This window comes from Myxocyprinus asiaticus, chromosome 9 (genome assembly GCF_019703515.2).
Source record: "Myxocyprinus asiaticus isolate MX2 ecotype Aquarium Trade chromosome 9, UBuf_Myxa_2, whole genome shotgun sequence".
Taxonomy (NCBI): Eukaryota; Metazoa; Chordata; class Actinopteri; order Cypriniformes; family Catostomidae; genus Myxocyprinus; species Myxocyprinus asiaticus.
In genome coordinates this window covers 6,980,604-7,000,466 of record NC_059352.1, presented here as the reverse complement: position 1 = coordinate 7,000,466, position 19,863 = coordinate 6,980,604, and the positions used below count along the sequence as shown (strand labels likewise).

At 36.3% G+C, this 19,863-nt stretch overlaps 1 protein-coding gene across 3 annotated transcripts in view; it reads left to right on the top strand.

Moving 5' to 3' along the window:
• Positions 1 to 19,863, top strand: part of LOC127445935 (receptor-type tyrosine-protein phosphatase T-like) — a 365,971-nt gene that overhangs the window by 258,183 nt on the left and 87,925 nt on the right. Inside the window, exons 16-17 of one of the 3 annotated variants that reach the window (XM_051706454.1) lie at positions 5,047 to 5,182; positions 18,546 to 18,575. In XM_051706454.1, the coding sequence (XP_051562414.1) occupies positions 5,047 to 5,182; positions 18,546 to 18,575 (166 nt within the window). Of the gene's footprint in view, positions 1 to 5,046; positions 5,183 to 9,280; positions 9,314 to 18,545; positions 18,576 to 19,863 lie in introns of all 3 variants that reach the window. The other 2 variants (XM_051706453.1, XM_051706455.1) reach the window with 2 other exon arrangements.

Below are 19,863 nucleotides of genomic sequence, written 5' to 3'. Positions count from 1 at the left end.
GATTTTATATTTTAAAACAATAGATATACTGTAAAACGAAGACTAAAAGTATTTGGATTATTTCTTGTTATCAAACGTTAGTGAAACACGTCCATAGTTAAAATAGTGAACTACACCTGTGTTTACTCTGCTTATGTAAACTTGAGTTAAACTAACTTAAGTCATTGCAAAAATGGCTCAGAACAAAAAAGTATTATCTGATGGAATGACATTTAGACATAAGTATGGCTTAAGTGTCCAAATACTTTTTGGGGGCACCAATATCCACTGTTCAACAAAAAGCAAAGTTGTGGTTGTGCCTCATCTATACAGTTCAAAAAGTAAGCAAAGCCAAACAAACAAAGTAAATCATGCATTATGCACAAAGACTTTGAGCTTGAAATCAGTTGACAGTTTACACAAATACCTTTGTCCATCAATGCCCCCATCTGGAATGCAATAAAATGCTCTTACCAGCTGCATTATATAGAAACCCTTAAATATAACCCCAAACACCCTTGTGAAGTGGACACAAAAGGGATTTTAATCTAAATGTATTTAAAATCCACCTTTTAACCTCTTTATTTGTATTTAACCCATTGGATTGTGCTGGGAAAAGGGGTCGCTTTTTGTGCTATTAGCATCATGGGTTGTTTACATAACTGTGTGATCTTAATCCAAGTCCATTTGAGATTATAATCCTGTTATATGCATCCAACTATGCAGATGTAATCCCGTCATCTGCAAACAATAGCAGTTTCTGCCTCTTCTAGAGATGCCAGCTCTGATATGCACCCTCATAAACTCTTGTGTAATCCGTCGGCCCACAGACCTGCTTAATATAAAGTTTAATACATAGGTACCTTCTACACACAAACAGAACTGCATAGAATATCACGAAATGCTGGCAATTAAAGTGGCAAAATGCACCCACTCCAACGCCCTCCTCCAACCATCTATGGTGGGGATTCAGTTTTAATATGATGGGCTTTGCTAATAATTCCTCTTTGATACTTAATTTTACCCCCTCAAAATAAAAGGATTTGCATATTTGCATATTTTATTGGGCAGACAGGCAGGGATCGTGGGTGAAGGGACATTATAGCGAGGGCTTCTAATCAAGGGTAGAGTATATTTGCGTTTTGCTTTACTATTTTACATAACATCTTCTGATTTGTCACAGGACTTAAAGAAACAATGCCATCTAATGGCTAAGATCCTTTTGGTTTAGATGGGTGTTTGAGCAATTAGAAATCCAGAGCAAAATAATGGGTATGACAGCATTTACAATGGTAGATTACTTTTTGTCAGGTTTACTGTTTAAAGGGGGCATATCCTGACAAAACAAATTTTCTTCATCTTTTGAAATGAGGTCATTATGTAAAACATTCTGTACATTTCAGCACTTAAAGCTTCCTTCCCAGTGCAAAAATACAATTTATTGAAACTAAACTATTGAGTGTTCAGAAACTTGGCCCACCCAGTAACAGTAAGGTAATAAGGAGGAAGAGGGTACATACTATTAATCCTAAACACCAGAAGAAATAATGTTAAAAGTAAGAAGTGGGAAACCTTGTGCGGTTTCTGGGTGTTGCTCTCATAAATAGGGTGGAAAATAGTCATGAAAAACTAAATTAAGACTCTCTTTGGTGCAAAAAAACCTTGAGTAATGAAAGTGGACCAAATAAATAAATAAAGTGATGATATATATATTAGCCTTTTAAAGACCATCTCTATCATTCTTGTGTATACAGTATGTATTGGGGAAGCTGTTGTAATATGCTCTAGAGGTGATTTGGCAATGTCAGAAAAGGTTGGAAAAAACAAGCCAATCAGTTAGTCAAGACCCTGGTAAGATATTTAAGACTATTATTGTATCTGGATGAAAGCACTGGCTAGGAAAAAATCAGAAAATAGGCTGAAACAGGAAGATCACAGCAAGTGTGTATTTGGGTGTGTGGGTCTTTGTGTGTGTGAATGTGTGGATCCTGAACTGTTGAACCCAATCAGATCCAGACATACTGAAGACATTGAGTTCAGTTACTACGATAATAGAGCACATGGGCAACACACAGTCCACATCCCAAAGATCCACATGCTGACAGCTGTAGATAGAGCCTAAATGTGTTTGGGTGAAAAAACTTGGTGAAAGAAAAGAACAGCAATGCTAGAAGAGATTGGTTCTGTTTTCGTCAAAAGGTCAATAGAAGCAAAAGTTGTAATCATTTTCAAAGCTCCACTTCAGACAGATGTATCATTTAGGAGCCAGTGCGGACTTTTTTTTTTTTTTTTTTGTTTATCTATCAGATAACTACATATCAGTATTCTACTGTAGTTTGGTAGACTGCTTCACTTAAAGGCTTTTGAAGTATTCCAAAATATGGTTTACACTGACACCTTGTGGCCTGGATGCTACATCAGTGAAACAGTAGATTTCAGTTCCCAATGCCATTGTAGAAATTCACTATGCACAGTAAACCAGGATTCATTTAATCCATGAATGAAAGTGTCCACTAACAGTACAGTTACTGAGATTAAGCGAGTAGTATTCAGCTGGTCATGTGATACTAACATGGCCCCAATGCACCCCTACTCCATGTAGAATAAAAGAGCATTTATAAGGTTACTGATATGACTGAATTCTTCATCTCAAATGGGTGGTCATTATTTTATACATATGTTTCAAAATGACTATTCATTTCTTTAGAAGTAAAACTTTTCAAATTAGGAAAAAATTACTGAGTGCACCATTAAGGTTCATTCATACCATGATTGATAGCTATGGTGATAACTATAACCATAAAGTTTTAAAAACTGTTCTAACTCTAAGAGAATAGCGTCGTTCACACCACAACTATAACGATAACGACACAGAGGATCAATAGGTTGGGATCACTTCCAGAGTGATTTTTTTTTTTCCGGCTGATGAACATTGACAGCCAATCAAAATCCATCTGACTTTAAAAGGCTTGAGAATTTAAAATGTCAGACGACATTGCAGAGAAGCTGATCATGAGGTCCAGAAAATCCCTCCACTGTTTGACAAGTCAAACCCCCTTTTCAAAGATGCCTTAAAGAAAATGGATATCTGGAAAACAATTGGGTTTACCCTCGGAATAAATGGTGAGGTGTATTAACGGAGATGAGGTAACGAAAAGCTAGCACACTCTGGTAGCATAACCTCAGTTATCCAGTGCTTATGTCGACAACATTGTCTTGCCTCCTTTGAAAATGACAACGTTTGCTAAATCTGTTACTTTTATAGTTATCATTATAGTTATCGTTATAGTTATCGTTCTTGGTGTGAACGAGCCTTTAGAATACAAATGAATAAGAATATGTTGAGGCTGATAATTAAAGGTGCTTGCAAATACAAGCGTCACAATTACTATTGCTTGTATTTCCTTTCAAATAACTCTAACTCTAAGTATTGAACCCGGGCGCATAACTCATCCTGCACCATATGTGCTACAGACATGAATGGTATCTCAATTGGAAAAGTGTGAAATGTCCACAGGGTGGCACCAAAAGCGAGTTGTACTTTTAGTTGTAAACGATGTAATACAGTCAACAGGAATGCATATTTTACTAACTCTACCCCTTAACCCAATCCTCAACCCTAGACCTAAATGTCAGTGGAGTAAAAACATTATCTTAGAGCAAAAATACCGCCTCCAAATCATGGCCACCATTGTTTATGTGAACGTGATAACTTTCTGGTTCCCACAGGATGTGCCAAATCACTTGTCAGTAATTTGACTGAATGTCGATTTTATCGTGTGATCATGTTGAAGCAACTTTTGCACTGGCAAGCACCATTCACATTTTGTTTATCTAAAGTGTATAGTCTTACATACAGTTCCAGAAGTGCCATTTTGGTCTAATGGTTAATCTGCTCCAATTTTTTTTTTTAAATAAAATAATTATAAATAATTATAATAATAATGGAGCCTAGATGAAAGCAATTCTCCTACATTGAGAGATCAGTGTGTTAATATGCATGTGATTGTTAAAAGTGTCGCACTGGCAGAAGTGCAGGTTAAAAGAGCAGGAAAGGAAAATCATAGTTGTTTAATCATTCGAGACAGCAATTGCATGCTTTGCCAAGATACAGTATGTGTATCTGTAGGTATTTTATTCAGTCTTTTATTTCTGTCGTTTGAAGGCTGGTCCAGCCCTTCATTTTCTTTGTAATATCAGGATCTGTGTAAATGATTATATGCGGTGGAATATGTTTCATTTTAGCTCAGCTTTTTTGATTTTTTAAATGATGAAAAAAAATTAAGCAAATCATTACGATCTTTCCAGCTATGAATTATTGCATCAACAGCAAACAGCTGGATTTCTTTCTTATAAATAATGGCAATTTCACCGTAGAATTACATGCTTGATAAAGGTAGATGAGCCGTTTGGTACAGAGCTATGGTTCCTGAACAGTATTTTTTAAAAGTCTTGCATGGTTGTACAGATTTTATACAGACACTATTACAATAACAATATACTGTGAACAATTTGTCCTCTACTTCTTGCAAAATGTTGTGTATGCAAGCACGGAAGGCCCACAAACAAACACACACACACTTCCACAAATGCCCTGTATGAATTTCTACCATCATATTTTTTCATTCTCTGCCTTCCTCCTTTTTTTATTAATTTATTTTTATTATTATTCCATTTCAAGCTTATACATTTTGCATTTCGTGTTGTCTTTTGGTTTAGTTGCATTTTGCCTGTTAATTAGTACCACTCGATAAACAATTCCCCTTTGCCATAGACCCACCACACTGTAATTATCAGTGTCACTTGTGCTTTTGTTTTGTCTGCATTAAATTAGTTGGATTTTGTGTGCTTGTCTTTTGAATGTGTTTCATTTTGTTGTGTACAACTTATATGTATGAAAGTGTGTGCGTGTATGAGTCTTGCTTGCTTTTTTATTTTTTTATTTATTTTTTTATTATTATTCTTGAAAATATTTGTTTGTGTGTCAATGTAGAGCTTTTCTCGACAGCTCTTGTCTTAGTTAAATGTCCCTTCTTTCTTCTTTGTGATGTACTTGTTGCTTTAAAGGTGCCTCCACCCAGAATTCCAATGACATAGAGCCTGAAAAACAGGTGGACGGAACTGTAAAGATGGCTGGCGTCATTGCTGGAATCCTCATGTTCGTCATTATTCTCCTGGGCGTCCTCCTCACCTTCAAACGCAGGTACCGCTCACATACACTGACATATCTCAGGACATTTCTGGAGTGCTAACACAAACACAATTCTAGCTGTATGACACACCAACATATAATAATAATTAGGGCTGTCAATTAAATATTTAGAACAATCAGTGTTGGATTTAATCCAATTACAAAGTAATTAGTTATTGTAATCTAATTACTTTTAGTCAAAAAAGTAGTGTAATGCATTACATTTTACATTATTGTAATCAGATTACAGTTACTGACTTTCAAATAATTTAATTACTTAAGTACATTATAGGGTTATGCTTATTTCTAATACTATTTATGTAGAATACATGAATTATAGCCCCATAACGAGTCATTGTGAAGGAGAAATGTGAGGTGCTGAGTGTATGACTTGTGTGTAACAATGAACAAGAAAGAAATATAGGCATTATTTTGAATTTGTTGAGTGGAAAAATGTTTTAGAAATGAACTTAAAAGTAAAGTAATTACTAATGTAATTACTTTTTCCAATAAAGTAATTAGTAAAGTAATCTGATCAAAATTTTAGATGATTAATAATTTGTAGTTGATTACTATTTTTAAGTAACTTACCCAAAACTGAGAACAATTAGTATTTAAATAAATCATGCCCCCTGACCTGTATGTAATATAAAGAATTGTCCTACCATTGGAGCAATTTAAGCTTGAAGTAACAGCTAAATTCAAAGCATATATTTGCGTGCTGAGTGACTCCAGCCAGGTCTCCTATGCAACCAAATTGGCCCGGTTGCTAGGGAGGGTAGAGTCACATGGAGTAACCTCCTTGTGGTCACTACAATATGTGGTTCTCGCTCTCGGTGGGGCACGTGGTGAGTTGTGCTTTGATGCCGTGGAGAATAGCGTGGGCCTCCACACGTGCTACGTCTCCGCGGTAACGCGCTCAACAAGCCACGTGATAAGATGCGCAGATTGATGGTCTCAGACACGGAGGCAACTGAGATTCTTCCTCCACCACCCAGATTGAGGCAAGTCACTACGCCACCATGAGGACTTAGAGCGCATTAGAAATTGGGCATTCCAAATTGGGGAGAAAAAAAAACGAGACACAGCTGCCAAAGACATCCAGCTGATACTTGTGTACAAAGAGCAACAATTAAATAATAGCGCAGACAGAATGCGAAAATGTATGAACGGCCCCTTGGACTGTTTGTCAAACTTAAATGCAAAATGGATGTCTGTGGACTGTAGACCAGTGATATGCTTATGTTCATTGATATGGAAATAAAACAAACAGTAGGCAATATTGACTTCTAAAGACACTTTTTGTAATGTCCATTTAACGCTTAAGTCATTTTGAACTATATTTAATTGACAAATATTGAATAAATAATTCATGTGATTATTTTCCATTAGTTTGATCAATTAATCAGCATATGATGTAATTAATTTCATTACTTTTTTAATCAATTGACAGTCCTTATATTAATTATTTAAATGCATTATTCATAGTTCAAAAGAATGTATAATACCAGCATGCAAACATTTGGGAAGCATTTCTTATGAAACAAAGTAGCTCAGAATTTGAGGTTGTTAGTTAATATTGCTTTTGAGAGTCTCAGCTTTTGTGTCTCATAGTGAAACATGCACACTGGCTTTCTTTCATTACATCACTTCCTCTCACCCCCACCCCCTCAAAAATCACATTTCTTCCTTTATTTGTTTTCTGAATCAAATCAATAGAACACCCCTCACGTCATTCTGCCTTATACAGTCTTTCCACTTCCCATAGTGTCTCTGCCGTCCATGTCACACACCAACTCTCACAGCTCAACACTCCAATAGCCCTTTCCTTTAGTCTCTGTCTATATGTCTATTTAACAGGTTTCTATCATCTAGAACCTGGAGGGCAGTATTGAATTGCATACAGAAAAGGTCCAAAATTAACACTTGCAAAGTTCTAAATGCAACTAAAAATTGACTGCAATGCAAGAACAATAGTCTGACCTTTGCTTTTATGCTTATATCAGTCTTCTGTCAACTTTTCGCACATCTTCTAACAACTTTTGTCACTGTAAACTCATTATCAATCCTTTGTCTAGAAAAACAAAAGGTTTTTACTATTGTTTTATTATTATTATTATTATTTTATGTTAAAGGTGAAGTGTGTAATTTCGGTATCATTTGCCACGGAATTTCAAAACTAAAAGTTAAAAACAATCATCATGCCATTGGTTGACCCAATGTTGCAGTGTTGAGCTTAGTTTCTATGCCATAGCATAGTTAAGTTTGGCATCCTTGCTGCTTCATTCAAATGACTGATTAAGTTGATCCTTATATATTAGCTTAAAGCCCGATTTGTTTTTGAACTCGCTGATTGCTCACAAGAGCAAGGTGATAACCCGGATCTTAGTTACAGTGCACGTTGCATTGCCCACATGAGCCACAGTCGGAAATACAATAGTTGTTAAAACCACCAGTTAAATCAATAAGCTCTAATTAGCATGAATTGTCAAGGAGTGCTTGACAGCACCATTGTTAATGAGTCTAGAGCATTGTGAATTAAAACTTAATGATAGATCTCGCTATTAAAAGAGCACGAATCAAACGTTTTACCATGAATGACTTGGTAGGTGTTCATCTTTGCACAGTCGATGGAGGTAGGACAATTCTGCTTTTCATAAGTTAAAGTGAACTGAACTCTCATAATACAATAATAGCTTGTTTTTTGGGGGGGTTTTTTTGCATAATTTTTCTGTTTTATGAGAGACGGTGTGTGGGAGTCAAAGTGGCAGATGTTCTATGCAAATTTATGAGATATATGCAAATCTGCATTCTCATAATCAGCTCCGACTCTTGTTGTGATTTGAAATCTTTTCCATCAATACTTTTAGGACTCACTACTTCTCATCTCCGTTTAACACAGTTGGCACGTTGATTTCCTCCAAAGTCAGCACAGTTAATGCAGAAAAAGTCCACAGATTCCTTCTGGGCCACTTTAAGGCATTATTTTTAGGCCTGTGATCCCTAAAATGCTTTTTAGGTAGGCAGCTCACTAGAGTTTGGAACAGAGCCTGGGGCTTTAGAATTGTACGTGAGTTTTAAACTTCAGAGAAGTCAAGAATTGCGTTTGCGATGATAGTAGACTTTTGCACTCTGGTTACACTGTAATACACTTTGTATTCAAGGGAAAAGACAAAATTGGTTATCCTTCAACTTCTTGCGATCATTCATATTTTAGCCACTGACACAAACAGTTAAGAAAGGCGATGATGTCTCATGAATTGCAGCATTTTACATGTCTTTCAGTCACCCTGAATTATTTGTATGGCATAAAAATGCTTGAAAGCTCATAAGCTATGCTTTCATATCTGTGAGAGCTTATGAAAGACGTGTTTTTTTAAAGGCTGGAGAGATGTACTTCAATTTTAAACTAATAATACAAGGATGAATGGAGTGGACAGACTGAGTCTAATGGCAAATTGATGTTTTACTTCTTGGTGGTAAAAAGTCCCTTCAGGCGTCTTTGACCAGGCCTAGGATAGATTTAAATGAATAATGGATGACTCTCGCATCTATTAAAAGTTTGAATTGTGGCATTTGGCATCCTCTTCTTCCATTATGTCACATATTGACTAAAGAAATGTAAACCTCTTTTTAGGACAATTGTTTATGTATTGTGACAATATGTTTTCCCAGTTATTTTTTTTTCCAGAAACTGGGGTTAACGCATTTTTGTTGGAAATATTTGTGTCTTTACTGTACATTTCGAGCTGAATTATTCACCTTCAATTTTATAGTCCCAGTGAATAGATTACATTTCAAAGTGTGAAATGCTGAAATGTTATATCTGAGACAATGGTCATTGTAACATTTCCATCTCAACAATCACTCGCTCGCTCATCAAGCTTCTCCATTTCAGCTCGAGTCTAAGTTCAAGCGAGTTGCATGCAGCGTAATATATATACTCAGTGTTAAGCCTACAACACATGAAACCCTCAGATGCTGTATTTTATAATGTGTAGTATGAAAAGGTGATGCGGAGTGTGTGTGTGTATGTGTGTGGGTGTATTTCTTAACCTCTAGACTCATGCCCTGTCTTTTATTTCTTCTCCTCTGGGCTGCGTCTGCTAGAGAAATCCACACCTGGAGAACTCTAAGTGTGGGGTATTGTATGTTTAATTCTAGCCACAGTACGCATCCTGAGCCCATTCGCACATTTTGTTTTATAATATGATCCCATTTGTGTCATGTTACACGCTTTTATAATTGTTTTAATTTATCTGTTTGTTTTTGTCATTCACATTTTGGCAAATGCATGTATGCAGTCTTCTTGATTTGATGTGTAATAGTGATTGTACAATGTTGGTGTTGATTATCACAAAGTATTTTGCTTTTGCTCGCTATCAATGTGGCCTGTGTTTAGTGCATTTTAGTATTGTTTTTTTTTTTTTTGTAGCAATTTTTCATTGTCATTTTTAATTGCTTGTTGTTATGCACTGTCTGTGTTAAATGTTAGAAAAATCTGCAGTGATCTGTGCCAGGAACAAGGACTGCACGTTTAGGCCTCATCCACAATAGAATGTGTTTTCCTTCGCCAAAAATGGAGACACTCTCCATAACTGCATAGTTTGGAAAACAATGACTTTAGGAAACTGAAAACGGAAGTTTCAAACTTAAACGGATTAATTTGGATGTTGCCTTAATCTAATTAATAATGAAGATTACGATTACAGTTGCCTCGATTAACTCGACTAATCAAAATGTTGATTAGTGCATTTCATTCATTCTACTCCTGTTGTGTCAAATAAAAAGTTCTATTAGAAGCTGAAAGGTGCTGTATGTAAGATTCAGAAACCCTTGTTATTAATGACACCTGTAGTCGTTAAGTGAACTGCAGCCCTCGTGCGCTCGTGCACACACTCCATAGGGACGCGAGTGAGCGAGCATCGGCCAAATCAATGACGTAACGTACAAAGAGACTGAACGTGATTCACCGGCATCACGCTGACAGATGAGGTAGCATAATTAAAATGACACAGTTATGATTGTTTTACTACAAACTTTGAGACTAAACTAAAACTACTTATCAGCTAACATAGCATACTGATACACATATACAGCTACATACTACCGAACTATACCAGACAGTTTACTGTTGCACTGTACTGTTATGTTGCACTATTGTATGTTTTGTTTGTCATATGTTGTACTACAATCAAGAAACCAGCGTATTTGCTTAAATTTATCCTGTACACCTGACTTTTAGTATAAAGAGAAGAGCGTTGAAATTATTTGAAAGTTACGAAGCAAGGTAGCTTGCAATTCGTCAGCAAGCAAGATCAAGTTAACTAAAATTACACAGATAAATCCTTATGGCACTATATTTCACATGCTTTGCAGTTATGTAAGCTTACCTGTCCAATAAGAAGAACGCCAATTCAGGGTCGGTTCTGATCCCCAAAACCGAATGTAGGTCCCTCCAAAAAAATCAAATGCTCTGCCGATGTTCACTCTAGTTTTCGCTCGACCACAATCACGTTCCCGCTTAGCCAGACGGGATTCAGTGGATAAATGTCGGTGCGGGGAGCCGGCCGTTTGCTGGATTCCATCTCTAAGATAACATTACCTAGTGTTGCAGTTTGTTTTCGCTGATGAATAGGCAGCGCATATTTTCGGGAGAGCGCATAAACGTCACATCCTTTGGATTTTCCCAGCAAAACCGACCCACTCCCTTCGCATGAAAATCAGTCTACAGTTTCGTTACAAGTCGTTCACACATTGGCACAAAAAATGTGAATATTACATGAAAATTGTTACATACTGCACCTTTAAGTAACACAGCAAAAACCACTGTCAAAAATTTGGAATTATTTTCGATTCGCTAGATGTCGTGCCACTCGCTTGCAATGTAGACAGTGCTACTGCCAATGTATGCTCCAAGCGAGCAACATGAAAAAACTCAAATGCTCCCATTATAGTAAGTTGACAATTTAGGTCTTGATTGAAGGACGTATAAAAGAGCAATTATGTAATTTGGGAAAACAATTCTCAGCATGTTTTGAATTTGAACCCTACATGAAATGCAATGAAGTTGCCCAACACAAATTAAGTAATTTACGTAAATTCTATTAATCAAAATTGTAATAGTGATTGTGATATCAAGGGATATAATCATCAGTTATAACTTTTGTCATAAGTGTACAGTCACACCAGGAACCTTTCAATACCAGGAGGGTGGTTCAAATGTCACCACATAACCATATTAAAATAAGTTTAGTTCCAGTTGCCTGTTAGATCACCTTCTCATAAATAGCATTAGCATATGTCCCATGGTGCAACAATTACGGTGAAAAGGGCTCTTCATTCATTCTTGTTCTCTCAGAGAGCAGCTTCAAATGACACTTTATACCGCAATCCAGGCTAGCTGGTAATTATACCTCTGTAATGCTGTCACAACCCTGTCTCGTGTGCTGCACAACGCCGTTAAGCTAACATGTTGAGTTAATGAAGGCAAAGGGCGATTACTCCTACACCACGCCACCTACACGGGGAACTGTATAGAGGATTTAGCTTAAAGCTCTGAGGTTGCCAGGTCTTTTCTGTAATCTTAAAAAATCCAAACAGCTGCCTCATTGTGGCATTACCGAGAATACATTATAATGGCAATGCTTAAGGTAGTCTTGCTGGGATTACAGAGGGCAGATATTAACAGGTGAACAGTTTTGTTTTTGGCAAATTTTTCATGTCGGAATTTTTTTGAAGCGGCTCTTTGGATTCAGGCCTTAAAACCTGATATCGGTTCATTTGTTGTTGTTTTTATCAGCTAGGCCTGTTATATAGAATATAGAACACCATAAACAGAGATATTCAAATAGGTGCCTTATTGAATGCATTAACCAAACAGCACTGAAATATTATTAGCAATGTTCCAAAAGCACTATGGAGAAAAAGCTGACATGCATTGGCCACTTTTAATATTAGTTAATTCCATGGCATTGATGTAACCACAATTCCTTCTGACATTATATATATATATATATATATATATATATATATATATGTATATATATAAGCTGCATATTAATCATTAAAGGAGGCATTTTATTTTTGATCCCTAAGGTCTACTTCTAATGGTAGAACATTGTTGTTCCTCTTAGATTCTTTGAATTATATGTAAAAAAACCATAGTTATGACTGGCTAACGCTTACTTATGGGCTGGGGGTTTGCTGTTGGGTCCAATATAGTTTGTGTTGCCACATCCTTCAATAACAGCCTCTTTGAAAAGTCTGTATTATGTTGTGAGTTTTTCACAAAACAATCCACGTTGAAATCTGCCGCACAAACTGTTCACAAAAAAATCAGTTTGAAATGTTTTCCTAATGTTGTGATCCTTTGGAAAGATACACAGAGAGGCAGGTGCTACACACAGCCAGGTACTGCGCAATATTATTTTCATGTTTTATTTAGATTTTTCTTCGCATAGAGCAAAAAACGCACAAGTGGCATTTTCTGATTCCAGATCAGTGCTCCATTGCAAAGAGATCTCATGAGGTTAAGATATAATATGTCCTTATGTGAAATATAGTGCCTTATGGTAGACCAAGCTGAAAATAGACAGCTGTGATGATTCAGTGTGTAATCATATGCAAAGGCAGAGCTCAGCTATTACATAAAGTGTTGGATTATTTCTCCCTCGGTCAGCATTACGATGGAGTGGGTTGATCTTGCCTTTTTAAGAGTTCACTCGGACACTACTCAGTCCCAGACCATTAAACACACACACACACACACACACACACACAGAAAAACTGCAGTGTGGCGCTGCACTATACACTTGGGAATGGCAGCACTCGTGCACATCTGCGTGGTTTCGATCAGTGACAGGCCTGGACAGGCATAAAGCCATTTGACATAAATAATAGATGGTACAACAGGCTGATGTGATAGCATAATACCGTACACTCTTGTCTATATATGTACCTTGTCTATATCTATCTATCTATCTGTCTGTCTGTCTGTCTGTCTGTCTATACACAGTATATATATGTATGTATGTATATATATGTATATATATATATATATATATAGAGAGAGAGAGAGAGAGAGAGAGAGAGAGAGAGAACTAATACCATGTTTTTTGGACATGCATCATGGTATTCTTTAAAGAATATGGTAACAGTGTGTATTTTAAAGTACCATGATATTACCATCTGATACATCACTTTACCATGGTAATACCACAGTTTTTGGATATATACTATAGTAGTAGTATTCTTTGAAAAACCTTAGAGTACCTTCTAAATACCCTGGTACATATAATAATAATAATTGAGTATTAAAAGGAATATTTCAGTTAAGCTCAATCGACAGCATTTGTGGCGAAATATTGATTACCACAAAAAATTTCTTTTGACTTGCCTCCTTTTCTTTAAAAAAGCCAACATCTGGGTTCCAGTGAGGCACTTACAATGGAACTGAATGAGGGCCAATCTGTAAACATTCAAATACTCACTATATTACCCTAAAACAACAGCAAAAATGACAATTTAAACAACTTTACAGCTCAAATAATAGTTTTAACAGAAGAATTAAATTATAAGCTTCACATTTCTGCCTTTAAACCCTCCAAAAATTGGCCCCATTCACTTCCATTGTAAGTACCTCACTATAATCTTGATTTTTGCTTTTTTTAAAGAAAAGGAGGAACCAGTCGAAATTATTTATTTGGTAATCAACATTATGCCACAAATGCTGTCGATTGAGCTTAACTTGTATTGAACCCAGAATATTCCTTTAAGTATTGAATTGTACCATGATGTATATCGAAGTAACATGATATTAACATCTGATACCATCACTAACATGGTACCATGATATTACCTTAACCCAGGTTTGTGGTTTATATTAAGGTTAGTTTGTAGTATAGTTCTAATTAGCTTTCAATTAAACAAAAGAAGTCAATGGTGTATCCTCATTTAGATGGCTACTGTAGGTAAACAGGTGTGTGTGTGGGTGTGTGTGTCCATGTGTGCACACTTATACATGCTTGTCAGCCAGTGTGTGTGAATGCTTTCAAGCTTGAATGGATGAATGAACAATTTTATGATCTAATAAACTAGAGTGTTTCATTTACAGTCATTAGCCATACTAAGCTGTCTGAAAACTCTGGCAGTTCGTAAAACAAACAAATCTTTTCTCAAGTTACGGATAGATTGCTAAAGAGCACTTTATAGACATTAACCTTTCTCTTTGTCTCACTGTCTGTCTTTGCTGCCTCACCCTCCCTTTGTCCCATGTAGTCCTGTAAAGTTGTAGCACAGATGCGTAGCATTCGTGTAACATCACTGTGGACATCACACTTTCTCCTCACACCAGAAAGTCATCTGGTTTCAGGAATGATAATAAATCATGGAGAGCACAAAAAATAATAAAGAGGCCACTTAGGCCACGAGCTCCTCGCAGTTCAGCTCTATTAATATTTATGGCCACCTTCGCCCGGCGTGGCTCTCTTCACTTCGCACTCTTTTATTAATATCATCAGAACAGTGTCAGCAGGCTGCTTTAAAGGGCCATTGAGATGAAATGGCCTAAGATGGATGCCCTCACTGCATATGTATGCCGCAGAACCCATCGAATGTTTGCATCTGTTTTAGCAGAGTCAGCCTGTTGCAAAACACATTTGCCATAACGGCCCATATCCAAACTGTGCTTTTATTGCCTACAGAGAAGTTACAGCGTTGTTAAATATATTTACTTTGGTGCTGCTTTTGAGATAAAACGAGCAGTTTGGTGGCTATGGATTGCTTTTATGATACAGGAAGAATATGGTGAGAATTTAGTAAGTGTGACTTAATGCAGCACAGTGTGCAAAGGAATAATGGAAACTGATGCATGATTGCTTTAGCAGTTCATATCATTGCAAGGTTTGCACAAAGTGGCAAATGTGAAAGGTTATTTGTAAATGATGCACAAAAAATGCACAAATGCACAAGCTGATACATTGATTGGTCTGCACATATAATTACTTTAGCCGGTTCATATGATACAGGTTTGTGCAAAGTTGTGCAAATGTATACATGAATGTTTACATTTTTAGCATGAAAAACATGCTAAAATCTCAGTCTTATTAGTATTTTAGCAGTATTTGTATCACAAAGGTTTGAGTCGAGGTACATGTTTAAGTTTATTTGTAAAGTGTTAGCATGTAAACACTGAGTATCTGAGCGGGTTCGTAACATTGTAAAGGTTTGCACAAAGTGGCAAATTTATTTGTAAATCATAAGGGATGGGGACGATATATCAAATTTCGCAAACTATAAAAAAATAAATAAAAATAAATTACAAACCATATCGTGGCATAACTTGATATTTCAAAATTTGCAACATTGTTTTCTGTCCGTGTGATCATAAATGAAATGACCCGTCAAATGTCATAATCTCTCTATTGATTGATTTTACCCCTACTGCACTTTTTTCTACACTGTTTCAGGGTTCACACAAGGTCCTTAAAGTGCTTGAATTTAGCTTTTAGAAATGTGAGCACTGGAATACCTGGATAATCGCCTTGTTTTGATGAAAAGTGCTCCGTGTAATGTGTGTCCATTAAAGAAGAGGCACACTCCACTTTCATTGAATAATCTGTTTTATTATCCTTTCTGTTCTTTACAGTCAGATAAAAAAGTAAAAAGAAATATACATTTTAATCTCACACAGCATGGATGTGCTAAAGAAACCGAGAGATTCTTGATGATGTTCGCTGAACCGGAACACTGCGAGCCGCTCGTTGAACCCTTAAAGTGACAGTAACCTTTTTAGCATTTCTTATACAAATGAATGTAAACCCAATGTTTTACTTGTAAATTGCACACATTATTTCAAACAGTGATGACTCATATCATTATTATATATTAGGGATGGCACCGATCCGATACCTGGATCGGTATCGGGTCCGATACTGACGTTTTTATCCGGTTCGGGTATCGGTCCGACGAGCCCGATCCAAATCCAATACCGCATGTTGGTCATTGACGTTATTGTTAAGCTCAAAGAATGACATAATAACCTTCAAATCACCATTAAGTAGTCCATATAACTCATGCATTTTATTCAGGCTCTTACAGTCATCCAAAAGCCTTGTGAATTGCAAAAGGCTGTGTTTAATAATAAATATATAGTCAGCATGCACAGCTAAATAGTCTCTGGCACCATGCTTTACTGAACGAGCGCCCCTCTGCCGACACACACACACATAAACAGGCACAGTGACTCGTGATGAGCTGCTCTGCGCAATATGTGGTCGCTCCACACAAACTCCATCTCAGATGTAGATGATCAATAGTTTGGTCCACCTATAACATGCATTAAGAACAGCACCGGACATGCATTTTACCAGATGTTGAATGAGAAGCATATTACACTACTGTGAATTAACCTACGAACAAACACTCAAATAGAGATTATATCGAATAGTAATTTTTGTATTGTATAGTGGACCGAATCGTGAGATAACCATATAATCCCATCCCTAGTAAATAGTTATGGTGTAAAATGTGCCAATAACTCAGGCTCACTCGTGATTTCATTAGCTGATTTGTATAATGATAAAATTTTGCAAAAGTGGCACATTTTTAAGGCTATTCATAAACTGGTAGCATGACAAATTCTTATAATGATGAGTACTGTATCTTAGCATGATTTGTATCATTGTAAAGGTTTGCTCAAAGTGTAAAATGTATTTGTATGAAATTGTTAGTATGAAAAATGTGCCACAACTCAGGATTATGCATGATTTCTTTAGCTGGTTTGTGCCATCGTAAAAGTTTGTGCAAAGTTGCACATTTTGAAGATTATTCGTAAACTGGTAGCATGGAAAATACACAAATATATCAGGCTGTGACATGATTACCTTAACAGGTTGGTATCATCGTAAAGGGTTTGCACAAAGTGGCAAATTTGAAAGGTTATTCATAAATTAGCGTAAAAACCCAGTGACTTATGGAAGAAAAGTTTCAGGAGAGTGGTGATATGCAATGAGCGCAGTCGGGAAGCAGACTGTCATGAAGTCGCTAATTGACAAGTTTAACTTTACTTGCATGTCATCACCGATATTACAGTTAATCAAATCGCCATTAACAGATACCATCTGGTCTTTATCATCCGATCAGACTGCGAGTGATGTCCTAGCTTTCTGTGTGTCATCTCCTCTTGTCTTTACCTGCGAAGAATTGGTCCGCAGAGGCGTCAAAATCAAGACGCGTTGATGACAAGGCCTCATTTTGGAGAAACAAATATGTTCACTAAGTGCTCACGTTGTCTTTTGTCCTCCTCTCTCTTTTTGTCGCCGTTTGTCTTATAACAGAGGAAAATGTAACGATATGTCTGTGAAACACCCACTATTCCTGTCCATTTCTTATCCATCCATACACACACTCCCACCCATACAAGCATACACACACACATCTACAGTACTCATCTTTCTTTGTTCTTTTTTTCCACTTGAAGGGGAGCCAGATGTGCAGTTTCATACATTTAATTTATTGTTTAATGGTAATTTTCACAGATTTAAAGGAACAATTCACTCAAAAATAAAATCCTGCCATTTATTCAACCTGTACGCTGTTAATTCTTATGTGGACCACAGAAGAATTTTTGAAAAAATCTTCATGCAGCTCTTTTCCATACAACAGTTAATAATAACCATGGCTGTCAAGCTCCAAAAAGGACCAAAAAACCATACAGTTTGACTTAAACAGAAGACCTGGAATATAGCATAAAAGAGTTATGACTACTTTTATGGTGCTTTAATGGTGTTTTTAGTGTTTTGTTTGTGTTGCCCTATTTAATTGTACTGATTTACTTATTATTAGTAGTAATAGTATTATTTATCTGCCCTAAACATGTCTGGGCAGCAAAAACAGAGAGTACTAGAGACACCAAATCTGGCATGATGGTCCCTTTTTGTGAGCTTGACAGCTATGGTCACTATGAACTGTCATTGTTTGGAAAAGAACTGTATAAAGATTACCTTTTGTGTACCACAGAGAAAATACTGTAATGTCTGAAAAAAAAAAAAGAAAAAAAGAAAATGTTCATTTTGGGGTAAACTATTCCCTTAATAGAAGTTTTAAAAATATTAAGGTACTTTACAAAGCCAATCATATCTTAAGCCATACAGCCACAAGTAGCAGAAATGTATAGGCTTGGCTACTTTCAACTTGAAGCTATGTATTACTGTTTTGTTCTTGATTAAATAAAACTATATTATCACTAGCACTAAAGACACTGGCTAGTTTCCCATACATTATCACTGGCTGTCTCATTTTTACAATACCGATCACTAATCAATGTGTTTGTCCTTTTATTTTATTTTATTTTGCCCTTATCTTGCTGCTTCAGAAGAAATGCGTATTCCTACTCGTATTACCTGTAAGTAGCATTAAATACAGAATGTCTATAATATCAGCCACCCCTGTTACATATGTATGCTTTCTTACTAACCTTTCCTGTTCAGTACTTTTACCAATAGAAGTACTTTTAGACCGTGTAATTTAAAACTTCCTCACAATATATCAGAAGAGAAAAATCAGAGACTGAAGGAATTAAATAAATGAAAAGCAAGAAAAAGTTAAGTAACAATTAATCTTAAGCCCTTAAGTCTCTCAACATTGCCATGGTGAACAAAGCTTTTTGAAATGAAGATATGTTTCATTTGGAGTAAGCGCTTTCGTCAGTTTTACATTTCTCTGTTTAAACATCAGAATACTTCAATTTTTCAGGCAAACACAGTAAATTTCGACTCGTAATTTGCCCTATACGTGCTATATTTCTAAAAATGTTTCTGTTGGATTTATGCATATAATATGTCCAACTGTCATAAACTGTTCTCAAATTTAAGCAAATTGATGTGGCTCCACAGTTACCTTATTATTATCACACTATTGCTAGTTTGCCTCAAGTCCGTTTGGATTGCAGACTCCACCTCTATGATATTACTTTTTCTTTAGACCTAAACTATGTACTATTACCTTGACTATTATTCCCGCCTCAGCATTTTACACCACGGGATTGTTTAATTTGCTCACTGCGCGATAGAGCCTAGCTGCAGGATGTTTACCTCATGCTTTAAAGGATTTAAAAGCTCAGAATCACAGTCGGACTCGTATGTGCATTCTCACAGCTCTCTCTCCTCACTTCTGAAATATAGATGAAAGTAAGAACACAGCCGGAGGAGTTCTTTTAAGACTATCATCTGAGAGGGCATTGACAGACAGCTACGGGCAAAAGCTAAAATATTCCCCAATCCTAGAACTAATAGTGTCTATGGACCTAGAACGAATCGTAGAACTAATAGTTTATAGACATAATTGAGTGAAGTAAGCAGGTTCAGAACATTCAGGTTTAGTTATGCTAACAATGGATCTTATACCTTTGTCCTTGTCCAACCACAGACTGCATAGCTAGCTAAGAGATCTTGCACTTCATAGCAGATTTTATAAATAAAGTATGTTTCTTACTGGTTATGGGAACATACTTTTGAGTATGTAGTAAGACAGTCATGTGTGAGTGTGTGTGTATGTCTTTATACAACTTTCTCCATTTAACCTTTAGCTCAGTCAAGTTGGACATCTTTATTAATGAACATTTGGTGAGCATGAATGGAGAGAAAGAGTGAGTGCAGAATTTATTTCCTGAAAAAAAACAAAAAAACAACAAC